General features: G+C 39.7%; 2 protein-coding genes across 3 annotated transcripts in view; one reads left to right on the plus strand and one right to left on the minus strand.

Annotated features, from left to right (window-relative positions):
* LOC124799086 (uncharacterized protein DDB_G0271670-like) overlaps positions 1-12,968 on the minus strand; it is a 50,535-nt gene extending 37,567 nt beyond the window's left edge. The window contains exons 1-2 of the mRNA XM_047262624.1: positions 12,877-12,968; positions 1,344-2,722 (exon numbers count right to left, since the gene is read on the minus strand). Of these exons, the coding sequence (XP_047118580.1) occupies positions 1,344-2,722; positions 12,877-12,968 (1,471 nt within the window). The remainder of the gene's footprint in view (positions 1-1,343; positions 2,723-12,876) is intronic.
* The window catches only part of LOC124798127 (putative ferric-chelate reductase 1 homolog), a 377,440-nt gene that overhangs the window by 140,269 nt on the left and 216,874 nt on the right, over positions 1-20,297 (plus strand). The window lies entirely within an intron of this gene.

The raw sequence follows: 20,297 nt of genomic DNA on the forward strand, positions 1-20,297 counted from the left end.
ACGGTACTGAATGTTCTGTAAAACTGAAAGTGTTTTTTTTTTTTTTTTTTTTTTTTTTTTTTTTTTTTTTTTTTTTTTTTTTTTTAGAGCTGCGTCCTTTCTCAGACGTTATGTCTGGTTAAAAATGGAAAGTGACGCGGACCTTGATCAAGCGTGACTTTGTTTTAACTGTACGGGATATGTTACGTTGCATTTAGGAACTTTCGGGTAATTGAACATGTATCAATAATTACAGATTTCTGTAGTTGTATATATATATATGTTTGGATGTAGCTGTATTGCGTTGATGTACTGGTGGATATTGTGTGGTATGACTCCTGTAATTGATAGTATAATTGGTATAATGTCAACTTCATCCAGATGCCACATGTCCTTGACTTCCTCAGCCAGTTCGATGTATTTTTCAATTTTTTCTCCTGTTTTCTTTTGTATATTTGTTGTATTGGGTATGGATATTTCGATTAGTTAATTTCTTCTTTTTATTGGTATGATGTCAGGTTTATGTGGTGGTGTTTTATCTGTTATAATGGTTCTGTTCCAGTATAATTTGTATTCCCCATTCTCCAGTACATTTTGTGGTGCATACTTGTATGTGGGAACGTGTTGTTTTATAAGTTCATGTTGTAAGGCAAGCTGTTGATGTATTATTTTTGCTACATTGTCATGTCTTTTGGGGTATTCTGTATTTGCTAGTATTGTACATCCGTTTGTGATGTGATCTACTGTTTCTATTTGTTGTTTGCAAAGTCTGTATTTATCTGTTGTGGTGTATTGGGATCTATAATAATATGCTTGCTGTAATATCTGGTCTTCATTGTTTGATCCTGTATTGCAATCATGAATCCTTCCGTCTCATTTTATATATTGCCTTTTCTTAGCCATGTGTTGGATGCGTCTTGATCAATGTGTGGCTGTGTTAGATGATACGGGTGCTTGCCATGTCGTGCCTTCCCCTTCCAATTTACTTTCTTTGTATCTGTTGATGTTCTGTGATCTAAAGGGTTGTAGAAGTGGTTATGAAATTGCAGTGGTGTAGCCGATGTATTTATATGAGTGATTGCTTTGTGTGTTTTGCTAGTTTCTGCTCGTTCTATAAAGAATTTTCTTAAATTATCTACCTGTCCATAATGTAGGTTTTTTATGTCGATAAATCCCCTTCCTCCTTCCTTTCTGCTTAATGTGAATCTTTCTGTTGCTGAATGTATGTGATGTATTCTATATTTGTGGCATTGTGATAGTGTAAGTGTATTGAGTGCTTCTACGTCTGTGTTACTCCATTTCACTGCTCCAAATGAGTAGGTCAATATTATTATTACTATTACTACTACTACTATTACTACTACTATTACTATTACTACTACTATTACTACTACTACTACTACTACTACTACTACTACTACTACTATTACTACTACTACTACTACTACTATTACTACTACTACTATTATTACTACTACTATTATTACTACTACTATTATTACTATTACTATTACTACTACTATTACTATTACTACTACTATTACTATTACTACTACTATTACTACTACTATTACTACTACTATTACTACTACTATTACTACTACTATTACTACTACTATTACTACTACTATTACTACTACTATTACTACTACTATTACTACTACTATTACTACTACTACTATTACTACTACTATTACTACTACTACTACTACTACTACTACTATTACTACTACTACTACTACTATTACTACTATTACTACTACTACTACTATTATTACTACTACTATTACTATTACTACTACTATTACTATTACTACTACTATTACTATTACTACTACTATTACTACTACTATTACTATTACTACTACTATTACTACTACTATTACTACTACTATTACTACTACTATTACTATTACTATTACTATTACTACTACTATTACTACTACTATTACTACTACTATTACTACTACTATTACTACTACTATTACTACTACTATTACTACTACTATTACTACTACTATTACTACTACTATTACTACTACTATTACTACTACTATTACTACTACTATTACTACTACTATTACTACTACTATTACTACTACTATTACTACTACTATTACTACTACTATTACTACTACTATTACTACTACTATTACTACTATTACTACTACTACTATTACTACTACTACTATTACTACTACTACTACTACTATTACTATTACTACTACTATTACTACTACTATTACTACTACTATTACTACTACTATTACTACTACTATTACTACTACTATTACTACTACTATTACTACTACTATTACTACTACTATTACTACTACTATTACTACTACTATTACTACTACTATTACTACTACTATTACTACTACTATTACTACTACTATTACTACTACTACTATTACTACTACTATTACTACTACTATTACTACTACTATTACTACTACTATTACTACTACTATTACTACTACTATTACTACTACTATTACTACTACTATTACTACTACTATTACTACTACTATTACTACTACTATTACTACTACTATTACTACTACTATTACTACTACTACTACTATTACTACTACTATTACTACTACTACTATTACTACTACTATTACTATTACTACTACTATTACTATTACTATTACTATTACTATTACTATTACTATTACTATTACTACTACTATTACTATTACTACTACTATTACTATTACTACAACTATTACTACAACTATTATTATTATTATTATTATTATTATAGTGCACCGCCAATGCTAACAGCCGTTGAAATTATAGATCTCGCAGTTATGTTGTGCCATTCTTCAGTCTATAGAAGCGCCTACCCATCAAATTTTCGTAGAAAACTATGTTGCGAGTGGGAAAGTAATACAATTAACGAATATGTTGAATATGGCATGTAGCTAATACAGACAATTGAAGAGAATCCGAAGAGTAGCTTACTGCCAACTGAATTTACGTTAGCCACCTCTGTTGCTCCACCGCAGATTCGAAAGCATATGCATCAGCTTCTTTATCCTATTTGAAGGAGTAAACATTATAAAATAGCACAACAAAAGAATATTTTGCAAACTGGAACAGAAATTTGCCACCACAGTTACTAGAAAGATCACCTTTCCGGTCTTATCGTTAAACAAGATCAATTAGAAGTATGGAATCAGATTGTCGGTACAACCTGCACACTACACTGGAGCTGCTGCGTAGCCACATCGTAAGCTTCCGAAAATCTGTTCTTAAAAAGAGGAATTGCTGCATTAACAACGCAATAGGCTGAAGGAACCTTCTCTGAGAAACATTATTTTTATAGTCTGTATACAAAAGTTGCCGCGGATGAATGTATTTATTAGTAAGTGTAATATTAGGTATAGAGGTTTGACAGAGATATGAAACCACCTCGAAAAGTCCGTGCTTGAACATATACAGATATTAGCCAAGCCTGCGTGTTGCGCTTTTTCTGACCACGAACGACACCTGTGCAGTGTCTGAAATGCGTTGTCCAGAACAGTGTTGGGGGCATTGTGTCGGAGCTGAGTGAATTTGAACGTGGGCAAACTGTTGCGGGTGCTCGTAAGCTCGACGCTTCCGTAACCAACGAAACCGAAGCGCCATTGTCTGGAAAGATAAAATGGGTACCTACTGCTAAATATTTTTACCAGTCTAAACTCTTTCAGCGGCCATTTGAAGAGGCTTACTCTGAAATTCCTATGAATATCGCAATTGCTGAGTCCCAAACACTATTTACTTTTTTATATACGTTTAGAACTGAAAATGCATGAAGTCAAGATCGCAAACAAATTTTGAACACTAGTTTGTTACACATGAGCCGTCTTAAGATCATATTATTATTGCCATGACAGCGTAACAGTCATAAATGTTGAGCCGGCCGGTGTGGCCGTGCGGTTCTAGGCGCTTCAGTCTGGAACCGCGTGACCGCTACGGTCGCAGGTTCGGATTCTGCCTCGGGTATGGATGTGTGTGATGTCCTTAGGTTAGTTAGGTTTAAGTAGGTCTAAGTCTAGGGGACTGATGACCTCAGACAAGTCCCATAGTGCTCAGAGCCATTTGAACCATAAATGTTGAATGACAACTTTCATACAGAACCTTTAAGTGGAATAATGTGTGACCAACACTGCAGTGAACTGGAGTTTACTGTTCCTTCCAGTACTGGCCACGCATGTTTATATAATGTGGATTACAAACTTTATTTTACTTGCAATACTGTCTTCATGTACCGCTTGTAATAACGTACTCACGATGATCTCTGCTATGAAACAACCCAAATACTGATCAAATGTCGGTTACGAAGCTTGAACGATATGCTAGTTTCATGACCTTTGTTCTAATTGATTGCACATCAACGATATGTCAAATTATTCCACCTAAACATTCTGTATGGATGTTCTCATTCGAAATCTTATGATCTTATGATGATGTGTTAAGCATTATGGCAATTACATTAATAAAGACAGTCGTATTATCAGAAGATGGCTCGGTGTGTAGCTAAAACTAGCAATCACAATACAGTTCATTTGCGATCTTGACTTGCAGGATTTTGACCCTTAATATGCAAAAAAGAAAAAAATCGCTCATCTCCAACGTTGTCAGTGTCAACAAACTTAAAACGTTAGTCAGTTTGTAAGTGCGCGTTCCAAACCATAATCCTTAACCATTCCAGTTGCTTCAAAATTCTCCTAACTGATGCAGACGGGAACACAACCAGTACGAGCTTTGATTTGAAAATGTAATAGCTGTATACTGACCTTGCTGTTGCAGTAGTAAGGACAATGCTATATACTGCAGGCTCTATACCTTTAACTGCACAATTTTCTTTTTCAAACTAGAAATCAGCAGACGAGTTCTGTGACAGGCATATACTAAACAGTTGAAGGCACCAAAAGTGTCCTGTCCCTGTTGTGAATAAAAGTTAACTTATCGTCAGAATTATGCTTTAGTCAGGCTCCTGTTGTCTGATGTGGAAGGCGTAAATGTAAATGTGATATTACTGTGTGTGGGATAGTGAGTGACACACATTATCTAGATATTCGCCGTTCAGTTCCGTGTCGGTACTAAGATGTTTTCCTTTTATCGCTTTGTCAACCTCTGGCTACAATTTCTGTGCCGTGTCAAAGATTTTTCTGCCCTCGGGAACTGAGTGTTTGCACAGTCCCAGTCACTTCATCTCATCACAAAGACGGGCAGTTCGCCAAATTGGCGTGAAATAGACTTGCACAAGGTGTCGAAACAACCGCAGACATAGAGGCCAATAGTGCCGCAAGATCCTTTACTTTTATGCAAGGACACAGCTATGATACTACAAAACTGCAGTCAGTCTACAAATGAGACTGGATAAAGTTTTCCCGATTTTCTTGCAGTGACAGTTATTTATATACTGTAGCTTCTAACTATTTTCTTTGTTGTGATTGTCAGTTGTCGCACTAAATAACACGATAAGTGATTTAAGAGAAATACAGGACTCAGCTGCAATTGTGCATTGAATTAAATTCAGAGGCAGAAAGAAAATTTGTGCTGGACTGGGACTCCTGACCCAGATTGCCCGCTTTACACGAGCGATCGCTTCAATCACTTAGACTGTCTGACACGCTCTCGTCCAACCCAAATTCTCAACTTGTCGCACACTAAACATCTAACGTCCGCCGATCATTATCCTTATTCCTGGCAGCTTTACTAGTTTCACCACCGAGCGAGGTGGCGCAGTGGTTAGCACACTGGACTCGCATTCGGGAGGACGACGGTTCAATCCCGTCTCCAGCCATCCTGATTTAGGTTTTCCGTGATTTCCCTAAATCGTTTCAGGCAAATGCCGGGATGGTTCCTTTGAAAGGGCACGGCCGAATTCCTTCCCAATCCTTCCCTAACCCGAGCTTGCGCTCCGTCTCTAATGACCTCGTTGTCGACGGGACGTTAAACACTAACCATCACCACCACCACCACCACCACCACCACAAGTTTCACGTAAGAGTTTGGATATAGCGTGCATTCGCACTGAAGCTGTTATTACTTTCAATCCTACTGAACATCTGGGGATTACAATTACGTAAAACTTAAATTGGAACCATCACATGTAAAATAATATGGGGAAGGCGTACCAAAGACTGCGTTTTATTGGAAGAACACTCACAAGATGCAACATATCTACTAAAGAGACTGCCCACAGTAAGCTTGTCTGGAGTATTGTTGCACGGTATGGGATCATTACCAGACAGGATTGCGAGAAGACGTGGGAAAAGTCCAAAGAAGGGCAGCTCGGTTCGTATTATCGTGAAATAGAGGATGTGGTACGTTTGTTGGGGAGGCAGTCACTAAAACAAAGGCGTTATTCGTTGCGGTGAGCTCTTTTCACAACATTTGTCACCAACATTTCCTGTGAATTCGAAAATACTTTGTTGAATTCCACATTCATATGGAAACGAGCATCGTGATAAAATAAGAGCAATTAGAGCTGTACGGAAACATTTACGTGTTCGCTTTCCCTAAACGCTGTTGGAGAGGTGAAGGTAGAGTACTAAAGTGAAAGTGGTTCAATTAAGGGGAGTTAGAACGGCAATTTTTTTCACATTTTCCGATTTTTATGTTATTATAAAATTTGCGATTTTCCGAATAAATTGTATATATATAATCACTTACAAACTCAAACGGGAAGTATTTTATTTTTTAAAAATATAATCTACACCTGCAGCTCGTAGTCTTGGGGTAGCGTTCTCGATTCCAAGCGGGGTCAGGGATTTTCTCTGCCTCGAGGTGACTGGGTGTTGTGTGTGTCACATCATAATCATTGACTCGCAAGTCGTCTAAGTGGCGTCAGGTAGAATGGACGTGCAATACGGCGGTCGAACTCCCCCGCATGGGGCCTCCCGGCCAACAATTTACGATCATTTGATTTTACACCGGCTGAAAACGTTATAATTTTGACGTGTATTACTTCAAGATCTAATAAAATCGGTAATTTTTTATATAGAGGGCTGCGGTTTGCTGTGTTATAAAGGTGTTAGAAGCCGTTCCTGGAAATTTACATTTTCTATTGCAATTTCCCTAAATCTCAGAAACCACTCATAGTATTCAAATTTTCAGGTAGTAATAACATACAAATCCTGTGTCTACTGAACTAAAAGAACACAATGTTACGTATAATTAAAATTATTTAGGATAACGTACAAAAAGTACACAATTCTAATCGTGTAATTAAACAATTGTATTTCCGAAAGCAGTGGCTGAAATGAATTATTGTAGTTCACTAGCCTCAGAATGTAAAGTTTAATGTCCTGTCAAAGTTTGTCAATAGCTACTGTGGTACCTGAAATACAGGGAAGCCAAGTCGCTAAATTTAATGATGTCGGGATAGGGCGTTCAAACTCCCCTTAATTCTTCGCCATGCACTGAAGAGTGAATTGAAGCAATCATTTGTATACAGATATGTCGCCACCGCGAAAAATAAGTTCTCGTGGAATGGAGACTGCTGACTTTTGCTACCCATTCTAGAATATTGCTCAGATAGGACTGAGCGGATATAGCGTATGTGAGGCAGACAAACATCAATGGACACAGGTATGTTTTACTCATTGGAGAGCGTCATTAATGGACGCATGTCTTGTAATGTTGCTTGTCTGAGGGCGTCTGTTATTTGACTGACACTGGTAGTTTCAAATAACACATCGGCCTGCATCCACTTCAACGAGCTTACTGTATTCTAGCCTTAGTATCTCTGCAATTTTTACTACTCCTCTTTCCTGCACTACTAAAATAACGATTCCATGATACCTCAGAACATGTCCTCTAAACAGATTCCTTCTTTTAGTCAGGCTGTGCCATTTTTCCTCGATTCGATTCAGTACCTTCCCATTAGTTATGTAGTCCACCCACACACACTCAAAATTTGTTGTCCGCTATGGATATAGACAACTGAGTCTTTTGAAAAGCATGAGACAATTGAAATGCTTCTGATTGCTGAAAGTAAGAATTTCTGTGTCCGTCCACAAAGAATACCAGGCCTGTTGTAGTTGCTGGTAAGATGCTAACTAAGCAACGATGTACAGGGTTTCTCAAAAGAAAGTTCATATTTGAAGAGGTCCCTGCGCATGCGCAACAAATCGGAGGAAAATGGAGGGTGGGAGTGGGGGAGGGGGGGAGGGGGGAGGGGGTTAGTTCGTAGCTTGCTTGATCTCTAGGAATTCAATCTATACGGAGCACTTCTCAGAAGGGGACCCCGCATTCTGTGTGCGAGAATTTTATAAAAACGGTAAATCGGCGACTATAGCACAGAGGAAATTTCGCAGTGATCGTGGGTTGCATGATTTAAATTACGCTCGGTGTTCCCCTGATTCAGAAATGGTTCAAAACGTTTGCGTTGACCAGTTCAACACTGGCCAAAACGAAATCCGGGCGACCAAGGTCATAAAGGACGGGTGAATCCGTGGAGAGCATAGAAGTCAGTCTGGTAGGTACGTGAATTATTATTGCACAGTATTCTCCAAAAAGTCCTAACTGCACCTTTACAAAATCTAGTTGCTGCAAGAATTAAAGCCTCGGGATGCCAGACACTGGCTGCAGTTAATGTGACAGAGTGCCCTTGATTCATCAAATCATCATGATTTCTGATGAGGCTGATTTTTACCAGGACGTCTCGTCAATAAAGCAAAATTGCCGCTACTGGAGTTCAACGAATCCTAAACAGAGGCATGAGAAACCATTTCATTCGCCAAAACGTACTGTATGGGTTGTGATGTCAACTCGAGGAGTAATTGGCCCTTCCTTTCTCAAGGACGAGAGCGGTGTGCAGTTACAGCGAATTGGGAACGTTATGTGGCGACGTTAAATGACATTTTGGTGCCTGAATTGCAAAGCTTTCCTGCTTATTGGCAAAGAAAGTGATTTCAGCGCGATGGAATCGTAGCACATATGTCCAATGTATCTGTACTAAGACTTACTGAAATATTCCCTGGCAAATTGATCTCCAGGACGCGCGGCATAAATTTACCCCATAGATTTTTTCCTCCTGGGGATATTTCAAACCTACAGTGTATGTCAGACTTCTCTGGAGCAACTGACAGAATATCCGTAACGAAGTGTCGGACATCACATTGTCTGCATGCCGAGCCGTCATGCAAAAATTTGTTCATCGTTTAAATTAATGCCGTAGGCGTGCCGGATTGAGCTTAAATGACACTATTTTTAAGAAATAAATTCCTAAAGTGTATATTTCAATCATAAAGATTTTGTAGATACACTTAAACCTCCATCTACATCCATACTCCGCAACACACCCGACGGTGTGTGGCGGAGGGTACCTCTATCGGTTCTCCCTTCTATTCCAGTCTCGTATTGTTCGTGAAAAGAAAGATTGTCGGTATGCCTCTGTGTGGGCTCTAATGTCTCTGATTTTATCCTCATGGTCTCTTCGCGAGATATACGTAGGAGGGAGCCATATACTGCTTGACTCTTCGGTGAAGGTATGTTCCCGAAACTTCAACAAAAGCCCGTACCGAACTACTGAGCGTCTCTCCTGCAGAGTCTTCCACTGGAGTTTATCTATCATCTCTGTAACGCTTTCGCGATTACTAAATGATCCTGTAGCGAAGCGCGCTGCTCTCCGTTGGATCTTCTCTCTATCTTCTATCAACCCTATCTGGTACGGATCTCACACCGGTGACCAGTATTCAAGCAGTGGGCGAACAAGCGTACTGTAACCTACTGTTTTCAGATTGCATTTCCTTTCTGGAACCGCGCGACCGCTACGGTCGCAGGTTCGAATCCTGCATCGGGCATGGACGTGTGTGATGTTATTAAGTTAGGTTCAAGTTGTTCTAAGTTCTAGGGGACTGATGACCTCGGATGCTAAGTCCCATAGTGTTCAGACCCATTTTGCATTTCCTTAGGATTCTTCCAATGAATCTGTCTGGCATCTGCTTTACCGACGGTCAACTTTATATGATCATTCCATTGAAAATTACTCCTAATGCCTACTCCCAGTTAATTTATGGAATTAGCTGCTTCCAGTAGCTGACCCATATTGTAGTTAAATGATAAAAGATCTTTCTTTCTATGTATTCGCAGCACATTGCACTTGTCTACATTGAGATTCAATAGCCATTCCCTGCACCATGCGTCAATTCGCTGCAGATCCTCCTGCATTTCAGTACAATTTTCCGTTGGTACAACCTCTCGATATACCACAGCATCATCCGCAAAAAGCTTCAGTGAACTTCCGATGTTATCCAAAAGGTCATTTATGTATCTTGTGAATAAGAACGGTCCTACTACACTCCCCTGCGGCACACCTGAAATCACTCTTACTTCGGAAGACTTCTCTCCTTTGAGAATGACATGCTGCGTTGTGTTATCTAGGAACTCTTCAATCCAATCACACAATTAGTCTGATAGTCCATATGCTGTTACTTTGTTCATTAAACGATTGTGGGGAACTGTGAACGCCTTGTGGAAGTCAAGAAACACGTCTACCTGGGAACCCGTGTCTATGGCCCTCTATTTTGACACATCAGATACAAACTTGCTATGAGACACCCTGTACTTCAGTTTTGCAAGTTCTTGACACCTGTGTAGTATAGCGTACGTCAGTGTCCAATTTTAGAATGGCGAAGGGCGGTGTCCAGTTTTGTGGTGCGAAAAATGTCCGTTGATCACGGAGTGCGAGGGAACACACATCTGAATAGAGATGAGTAGTTCGTGAACGAACGGGTGCAAAGGAACGGTTCTCCAAGATGGACGAAAGAACCGAGGAACGAATTGCAAGGAACGATCGGTTCAAAGTTCACTTCGATCGCGGCGGTCTACTTATAGTTCCCGGGAACGAGGAACGATCGGTTCATAGTTCACTAGTTCACTTCGGTCGCGGCGGTCACTTCGGCAGTTCTCGCTCCAGCCTCGGTCGCGTGCTCGTCTTTCTTCGCATGACCACCTGTCTCAGTTCCACTGCCGGCTGCTCCTAGTTAGTTCAGTATCCAGTTGTTCGTTTCGTTCACTGCGCTCGTCCATTTTACATGTGTTCCAAACTGTTCTTGCACTTGGTTCTGGCTATTCAGCGTCCACGACCGGTAATCAAAAAGTATTTTATAGTTACGTAAATTACATAAAAATACGTTGCATGTAATAGGTACGTCTTTTCAGGTAACAAAAGGGCATATCAGCTCACTTCATTATATCGATGAACAGCAGAAGACATAACAAGGCAAGGTTTTTGTTATTCATACATTTTTGGTTTCATCGTCTTGACTTAGCAACTAACTTTCAATAATTTGCTTATTTTTTAGTGTAAGAAAGATCATATAAAAAGATTTTCGTGTATCTTTCATATACAAAACGTTACATTTAGGAAGGCTCTAATTATTTTTAAGTTTGGTTGTTTCCAATTTGCATTACCTGCTAGTTTCTTATCTTTGAAAAAGAAAAGAAAGTGGGTTGTGGGTCATTTTGGCTCAGTAGGAAAAGCGGTGCCTCTACATTTGAAAAGACATAGATTGCCATAAAATAGTATTTACTTATTACCTCAAAAACATTTGTTCAGAAGGAGCTTTCAAACCAAAAACCTTATTACTGCGTACTTAATTATTATTATTATTATTGCTGCATTAACTTTAACAATGCAACATAAAAATCTAATTTTTACTAAGCGTGTGACGCAAGTATGATGAGAGAACCACATTTTGTTTTATGCTTCCATAAAGTCTACTTCGCCTACGGACTCAGAGACAACGTGAAGTATCTATAGGGTGTAAACGATTATTGTTTACAACGTAGCATAGATAGGTAGTGGAAGTCGAAACGAAGAATTTTATACGAGATACTTGTGGTCTATTAAGTTGGGAAACAGCCACCAACAGGTTTACAAGACTACATGTGCTATAGCGCATCGCGTGAGATTTTCATGTTCTCCAGCTCTCTACACATCGTCATCGATTGTTTCGCCATTGTTGCTTGCATTAGCTTGTTACTTATTCACTGCCTAATTATTACATGTTTGTCTGTTTGTTGTATCTGCTCGTAACGGGCAAAACATCGCCCGTAATTGGCGAGCAGTCTGTAATCGGGGCCGGTTTTCCGTGCGCCACCCTATATTATTTCCCTGCGATCAACCACACAACGCCACAGTTGGCTAAACGAGAGGTTCTGCAGAATTACAGAAATTACTTCTAAAAGTGTGTAAGAATTCTGTAATGAATAAAAACTCTATACTCCAGGGGGGAGGCAAATTCCCCCTCTTTGTGCCCTCCATCCTTCAGTCACCTACACTACGTGTTTTCAGTTTTTCATAAGAACCATATACCAAGCACAAATGAACAGTGAACGAGTAAAAATAAACGGTTTCCACAAAAGAACGATCACCAGTGAACTAGTTCCCAAGGATGAATGAGTTTACCCCTCTCTACATCTGAATAGCCGTGTGTGTCTGGCCGCATCACTCTGAGATAGACAGTTGAGGTAGCCAGCTGTCGAAAGAGGATACCACAACTCCCAAGACGCCGAAAAGAGATACTGCAAACAAGCACACGCTATCCGCGGCGAGCTGGGAACTGCGCATGCGCGCTGGGAGAGTTTTAACAATGGCGCCGGATCGGCCAGGGTCGGTGGCGATGTGTGTCGTGTGCGCCCCAGCAGCCTCTGCGCTGGTATACTGGCGCGGTCGGTGGGACGCACAGGTGGGAAGGACTTAAGTGGGAGTGGGGTCAGCTGTAGCAGCAGGCTGTGATGCAACGGCGGCCTCGTCTCGGTTTTTCTGCGGCGCAGGAATGCGGGCTGCATGTCTGCCGTACTACGTCACGCTACCGAGAGGCGACTGCGTAGTGGTCGTAGTGACGCGACGCGAATTTAAAGCTCTTTGCTATCGGCTGCGGATACCTGGCTAGTGCCATAGAAGAGACGCAGCACGTGTGCGCACGTATGCATGGGCGCGCATTCCCATTTTGTTGTTCGAGCAGTTTTCCAAACATGGCTTGACTGTAGTACTGATGACTCTTCAGCTAGTGCTGTGCTATAGTGCCTGTCTGTACACAGGATGTTGCAAAAAGGTACGGCCAAACTTCCAGGAAACATTCCTCACACACAAAGAAAGAAAATACGTTATGTGGACATGTGTCCGGAAACGCTCTATTTCCATGTTAGAGCTCATTTTATTACTTCTCTTCAAATCACATTACTCATGGAATGGAAACACAGCAACAGAACGTACCAGCGTGACTTCAAACACTTTGTTACAGGAAATGTTCAAAATGTCCTCCGTTAGCGAGGATACATGCATCCACCCTCCGTCGCATGGAATCCCTGATGCGCTGATGCAGCCCTGGAGAATGGCGTACGGTATCACAGCCGTCCACAATACGAGCACGAAGAGTCTCTACATTTGGTACCGGGGTTGCGTAGACAAGAGCTTTCAAATGCCCCCATAAATGAAAGTCAAGAGGGTTGAGGTCAGGAGAGCGCGGAGGCCATGGAATTGGTCCGCCTCTACCAATCCATCGGTCAGCGAATCTGTTGTTGAGAAGCGTACGAACACTTCGACTGAAATGTGCAGGAGCTCCATCGTGCATGAACCACATGTTGTGTCGTACTTGTAAAGGCACATGTTCTAGCAGCACAGGTAGAGTATCCCGTATGAAATTATGATGACGTGTTCCATTGAGCGTAGATGGAAGAACATGAGGCCCAAACTAAAATGAGCTCTAACATGGAAATCAAGCGTTTCCGGACACATGTCCACATAACATCTTTCCTTTATTTGTGTGTGAGGAATGTTTCCTGAAAGTTTGGCCGTACCTTTTTGTAACACCCTGTATAACAACTGACGTAACGATGACGTTGTTATTGTGGTGGTGGTGGTGGTGGTGGTGGTGGTGGTGGTGGTCTTCAGTCCTGAGATTGGTTTGATGCAGCTCTCCATGCTGCTCTATCCTGTGCAAGCTTCATCATCTCCCATTACTTACTGCAGCCTACATCCTTCTGAATCTGCATACTGTATTCATCTCTTGGTCTCCCTCTACGATCCTTACCCTCCACGCTGCCTTCCAATGCTAAATTGGTGATCCCTTGATGCCTCAGAATGTGCCCTACCAACCGATCCCTTCTTCTAGTCAACATGTACCGTAAATTTCTCGTCTCTTCTCTCCAGTTCTATTCAATACCTCCTCATTCGTTATGTAATCTACCCATCTAATCTTCAGCATTCTTCTGTAGCACCACATTTCGAAAGCTTCTATTCTCTTCTTGTCCAAACTGGTTATCGTTCATGTTTCACTTCCATACATGGCTACACTCGATACAAATACTTTCAGAAATGACTTCCTGACACTTAAATATATACTCGATGTTAACAAATTTCTCTTCTTCCGAAACGCTTTCGTTGCTATTGCCAGTCTACATTTTATATCCTCTCTACTTCGACCATCATCAGTTACTTTGCTCCCCAAATAGCAAAACACATTTACTACTTTAAGCATCTCATTTCCTAATCTAATTCCCACAGCATCACGCGACTCAATTCGACTACATTCCATTATCCTCGTTTTGCTTTTTATCTTCATGTTATATTCTCCTTTCAAGACTCTCTCCATTCCATTCAACTGCTCTTCCAAGTCCTTTGCTGCCTCTGACAGAATTACAACGTCATCGGCGAACTTCAAAGTTTCCTTTCTTCTCCTGGGATTTTAATACCTACCCTGAATTTTTCTTTTGTTTCCTTTACTGCTTGCTCACTATACAGATTGAATAGCATCTCACTCCCTTCCCAACCACTGCTTGCCTTTCATGCCCCTCGACTCTTACAACTGCCATCTGGCTTGTGTACAAATTGTAAATAGCCTTTCGCTCCCTGTATTTTACCCCTGCCACCTTCAGAATTTGAAAGAGAGTATTCCAGTCACCATTGTCAAAAGCTTTCTCTAAGTCTACAAATGCTAGAAACGTAGGTTTGCCTTTTCTTAATCTTTCTTCTAAGGTAAGTCATAAGGTCAGTATTGCCTCACGTGTTCCAACATTTCTACGGAATCCAAACTGATCTTCCCCGAGGTCGCCTTCTACCAGTTTTTCCATTCGTCTGTAAAGAATTCGCGTTAGTATTTTGCAGCTGTGACTTATTAAACTGATAGTTCGATAATTTTCACATCTGTCAACACCTGCTTTCTTTGGGATTGGAATTATTATATTCTTCTTGAAGTCTGAGGGTATTTCGGCTGTCTCATACATCTTGCTCACCAGACGGTAGAGTTTTGTCATGACTGGCTTTCCCAAGGCTGTCAGTAATTCTAATGGGGCCTTGTTTTGACTAAGGTCTTTCAATGCTCTGTCAAACTCTTCACGCAGTATCGTATCTCCCACTTCATCTTCATCCTCTTCCATTTCCATAATATTGTCTTAAAGTACATCGCCCTTGTATAGACCCTCTATATACTCCTTCCGTCTTCCTGCTTTCCCTTTGTAGGAGAGACAATTCCTACATCCCTAGCAGCCTTTTTGTTGACCGTTTACATTATACACTATTCTTACTATAGTGTATTATATCAAGTTGATGAATCTGTCACTATAAAATTAATGAACTTTAGTTTTACAACGCATTGCAGTATGTAGGGTCGGCCACTAGCTTCGAACCAACTGGTTCATTCTCAAGCGTAGCCTAAGAAGGTTGCACTGAAAGTGCCTGATCTTAATAAAAAATGCTATATGCTTCATAAAATGATCGCAGATGATTGTCACAATCAATATGTACGTACTTAGTTAAGTAGGCATATGTTGATCGTGACAGTCATCAGCGATCACTTTAATAGCGTTTTACCAGCTGTAAAAACAAGACACTGACAACTCAATACACAGAACTTAACAGTGAAGAAGATGAAGAAAAAAGAAAAATGACAAACTGTAAAGAAAAACACACTGTAATACAGCAGTAAAACCACACCATGTGCCATAACATGTAAAACCTACTGATGATACTGCAACTGCAGCATCGTGTTTGGGTCAAAAAAATGGTTCACATGGCTCTGAGCACTATGGGACTTAACTGCTGAGGTCATCAGTCCCCTAGAACTTAGAACTACTTAAACCTACCTAACCTAAGGACACCACACACATCCATGCCCGAGGCAGGATTCGAACCTGCGACCGTAGCGGTCGCGCGGTTCCAGACTGTAGCGCCTAGAACCGCTCGGCCACCCCGGCCGGCTGTTTGGATCAAAAACAAAATTGTTTTGTTAAGGCGGATTCATCCAAAAACATATGTATTAAAGCAAACAAAGGCAAAAGAGCTTCAACCTCAAGAGAACCTATTTGACAACTGGTGTGTTCTACTTGAACATCATTCGCAGTGTATCTCAAAGATGTATTAATGTTCACCACATAGCGGAGATGCTGAGTCACGGAATATTATTACAATAAGTTTCCTTTAATTGACGTCTATGGTCACAAAAGTTTTGTCAACAAATTACTGGTTTTGGTCTATAATGACCATCATAATATCTGTTTTATAAAAACAGTCCTATAAAACAGATCTGATGGTCATTATAGACCGAAACCGGTAATCTGCTAACAAAAAGTTTGTGACCATAGACGTAAATTAAAGGAAACTTATTGTATATACGGGTCACTGTTTTATTCGCGACAATGTCGCAGCTTGTGCAATATTATTACATTCCATTTTGGATTTTCCATTGTTATCTGTTTCTTCAATCGTGTTATAATTTCATGTATTGACTCGTTCCATGACCATGGAGACTTCTCCTTAATGTGGTCCCACGGAACCATAAATAAATAAGATGTATTGTATTGTTCAAATAAAACTGATTGTCGATAGCTCTTACGTTTTGTTGGTCCTATTGGAAGTCATCCTGACCTTTTAAGTATATCACTCCGCCAATCACAGAGACATCTCGCCTTCGAATGAATGACCAAAGCTTCGGCTGGAGAAGACCTAACGAAGAGGAAGCATCTATACGTCAATAAGCCATCATCAAGAAAGAATCGGCAGCATTAATTTAAAGTGAGTACCAGAATGAAATCCTGACGATGACTGCACTTCGATCAAAATTACTGTCTAAATAAAAATAGCTTAGAGAGGTTTCCCAATGAGCCTGCTACGGCGAATGGAATAGAGAAACTTCCCAATTTCTAACTAGCACCACTCAGTAACAATCCTGAAAATCGCAAATTACAATTATTTTGAAAACTTTGACTTTTTTTGCCCCATGTATGTGCTATTTTGAATACTTATTTTCTCTTTGGGCCCTAGTGGCTGTTTTACGAAGCTTAGTTGGGAGTTTAAGATAAGAGTCGTATGTATTGAGAGTTGCGATGAATAATAGAGGTAATATTCGTTACCACCATATTTTTGTGATTTCAACAATGGAATTTTCAAATCTGCTTTTGTTTGAAATAAAACGAACTTCGGAAGAAATTCTGCAGTTCCTCAAAGATTGTTCTGTGTAAATATTAGTTTTCAACGCTTGCTGTTAGAGGTTTTGTTTAGAGCCTTCTACAATCTCCACATGTTTAGTTCAGAAGTGTTAATCGAAAGATAGATGTGAACAAGTAGGTGATGTCTCAGCAGGGAGGTAAGACTCACTTGTAGCGAACAGGCTTTGATCACCCCCTACCTCTGTTTTCTTTTGCACAAAAGCATGCAAACAAACACGTAACCTCACTCGCGCGGCGCGTGATGTTTACCCGTCAACATCTGCAGCAGAGCTGACCAGGAAAAGCTGTCTTAACCGGCTGTTGGTGAATAGCGACTATTTTAAAAGATTGCTTCACGAGTGTGAATACTACAAAGGCAGGAAGGTACCTGGCCGGGGCAGGTGAGACTTTGCTCCCGTGTTAAGGGATTTGGGTTCGGATCACGGTGTGGTTGTCCGAATCTAGGCTCCGTGTGGCTTCAGTAATACGGATAACGCAAGTAAAGAGTGGGTTCCATCGTTAACAACCGTATAATGATATCCTGTGAAATTATTAAAACAAAAGTAAATTGTCCGAACTGTGAGCTGGGTAGGATTTCATCAGCCGAAGGATTTAAAGGAGGATTCCAGAAAGGATGATTCACTAGGATACAGATTTAATTCTGCAATGTATCGAGCAGACGCTGGACCGTACTGATTTGCGTGTAATGCTGGTAGTAAATGAAACTGTATAGCGGGAGCAGTTGAAAGACTTTCCAGATAAACAGTATCAGCTTTACTACATACGCTAATTAACTAAATCTGCGTGTAGAGTACAAAGGGCAAGTTAAACCCGAAAAACAAGTTAACGAAAAGTTTTAGTATGACAGAGCTGGAATAAGAATGTCTCTAATTGTTTAATCTCGCTTTGGAGAAGATTGAGCGGAACTTTTAGTGGAAATTTCACTGACATTGAAACTGAAAGCGAGATATGTATACGTTTGGGGTATGCAGTCGATGAATACTCGTCCAGTTTGAGGAGCAAGTTGATATAAATGAGTAGAGATATGGAGAAAAAGCAGCAAACAGGCCTGGAATAATCGTTAACGTAAAAAAAGACAGGTTACAACCGATACCGGTAATTTACTTCTGTGTAGTGACCGGTATTTCTCGGTATTTGGTCTCGTTCGTGAGGTATTTTTTACTGATAGCCGGGTGTAAAACCGATATAACAATTTGCTATAGCAGTGATGGTAATATTTTTGCTTCGAAATAACCCGCTTAGATAAAAAAATTGTTAGGAAGTTCTACAGCTTCGGAAATATTGGTAGGTACTGTCGTTATTAAATGATGATCTGATGATAGGTCTCAGGTTACAGAAAAACACATTACAGAACGAGTATTTATGAACAGATTGAACAAATTTTGGCCAATGGAATAATTCGTTATTTATATTTTAATTTTTTACATTTAGTTGTTCCTGGTAAATGTTACTTTTTGCCTACTATCAGAATAGTTAATTTGAATTTCTTGAAAGCATTTTTTGTGTTCTCCATAAATGTGTTAAAACCCCCAATTAAAAGTAAAGATATACATTTGACAAAACGGCTTTTTCGTTAGATAAAATTAAAGAAAAATAGTACAAATGTTAAACAAAAGCTTATTGTTTCAGTAATTTTTATAAAGTGAGATAAAAGAAGTTGCGGTGACAGTAATAATTTAAAAACTTAATTCATCCATAGCTTACAATCAAAATTGAAAGCAGCTGATCTGATCCCCCCTCTACATAATGTGCCTTTACCTGTAACCCTTGAGGACCAACAACTGTCCACGAAAAGTAGTTTTCTCCCTCCAGAAGTGACTATTCCTAAAGCACAAATAGTGGTACGAGCCTCTATTGCACTATTATTATTGAGCAAAGATTTAAAAAAAAACTTGGAATCAGTAGGAGAATACTGGTGAAGTTTTTACTATTAAGAATGCTCATTACTTTCGAGAAAAATAGCGAAGTGGACAGACTGTTTCATTTTACAAACGTATTTATTTATTTATTTTTGCTATTTTGATCCTATGTGCCTTCAAATGTCTAATGAAAGTAAGTCAGAAGGAATCTCAGAATTTTTCAGTACTTGTTCGAATTGTACGGGAATAATAGCAATAAAAAAACGAAAGTCGCTTCAGAAATTTATTTTTAGCGGTTTTAATATTCACATTAAACTACATAAAAAATCCGTTATAACATGAAACCGGTTGTTCGAGCGGTAACTCCATTCCCACTGTATATCAGCTGTCCATCGATGACGTGGATTCAACCCTCACAGTTGCCAGCCTACCGTTTTCATAAATCCAAGAATTGATACACGTAGGTGCGGTATTCAGGGAATCGTGCAACTTGTCGTGAGGTTTCGAACTCCAACGAACGGTATATCACGTACTACTCCAAACTGTAATGTTAAATTGACGTGAAACATGGGACTACTCTGAAACCGGACTGCAACACTCTCTTCGCATTTGAACTAATAATTTTAATGGAAAACTTTCGCCCAGTAGCATCTAGTTACGAAGAAATGGTGGCTTCGCCGTGGTTAGGAACCTGAGTTTTTTTTAAAAAAAAAAAAAACAGCTCTAATGAAGAGCAGACGCTTAGGTAGACAATTTATTTTGTCTGAATCAATCCATAAGTGAATGAGGAACAAGAGCATACCAGCCCCATTAACCATCTTGTTAGTTGGTTCAGTGAAAGTAAAGCGCAAAATCCACTCCTACTGGTCTTTATCGAATCTGATATACATTAATGGGAAGAATGCTTAGATAAAGAAAATCTCTCTTTATAGCCATCGATGACACATGTTAGTGTTTGGTTGTCAAGTTAATGAATGTTGCAACGTCCTCACGTGCTCAATA

The sequence above is a fragment of the Schistocerca piceifrons genome, chromosome 5 (assembly GCF_021461385.2).
Source record: "Schistocerca piceifrons isolate TAMUIC-IGC-003096 chromosome 5, iqSchPice1.1, whole genome shotgun sequence".
Lineage (NCBI taxonomy): Eukaryota > Metazoa > Arthropoda > Insecta > Orthoptera > Acrididae > Schistocerca > Schistocerca piceifrons.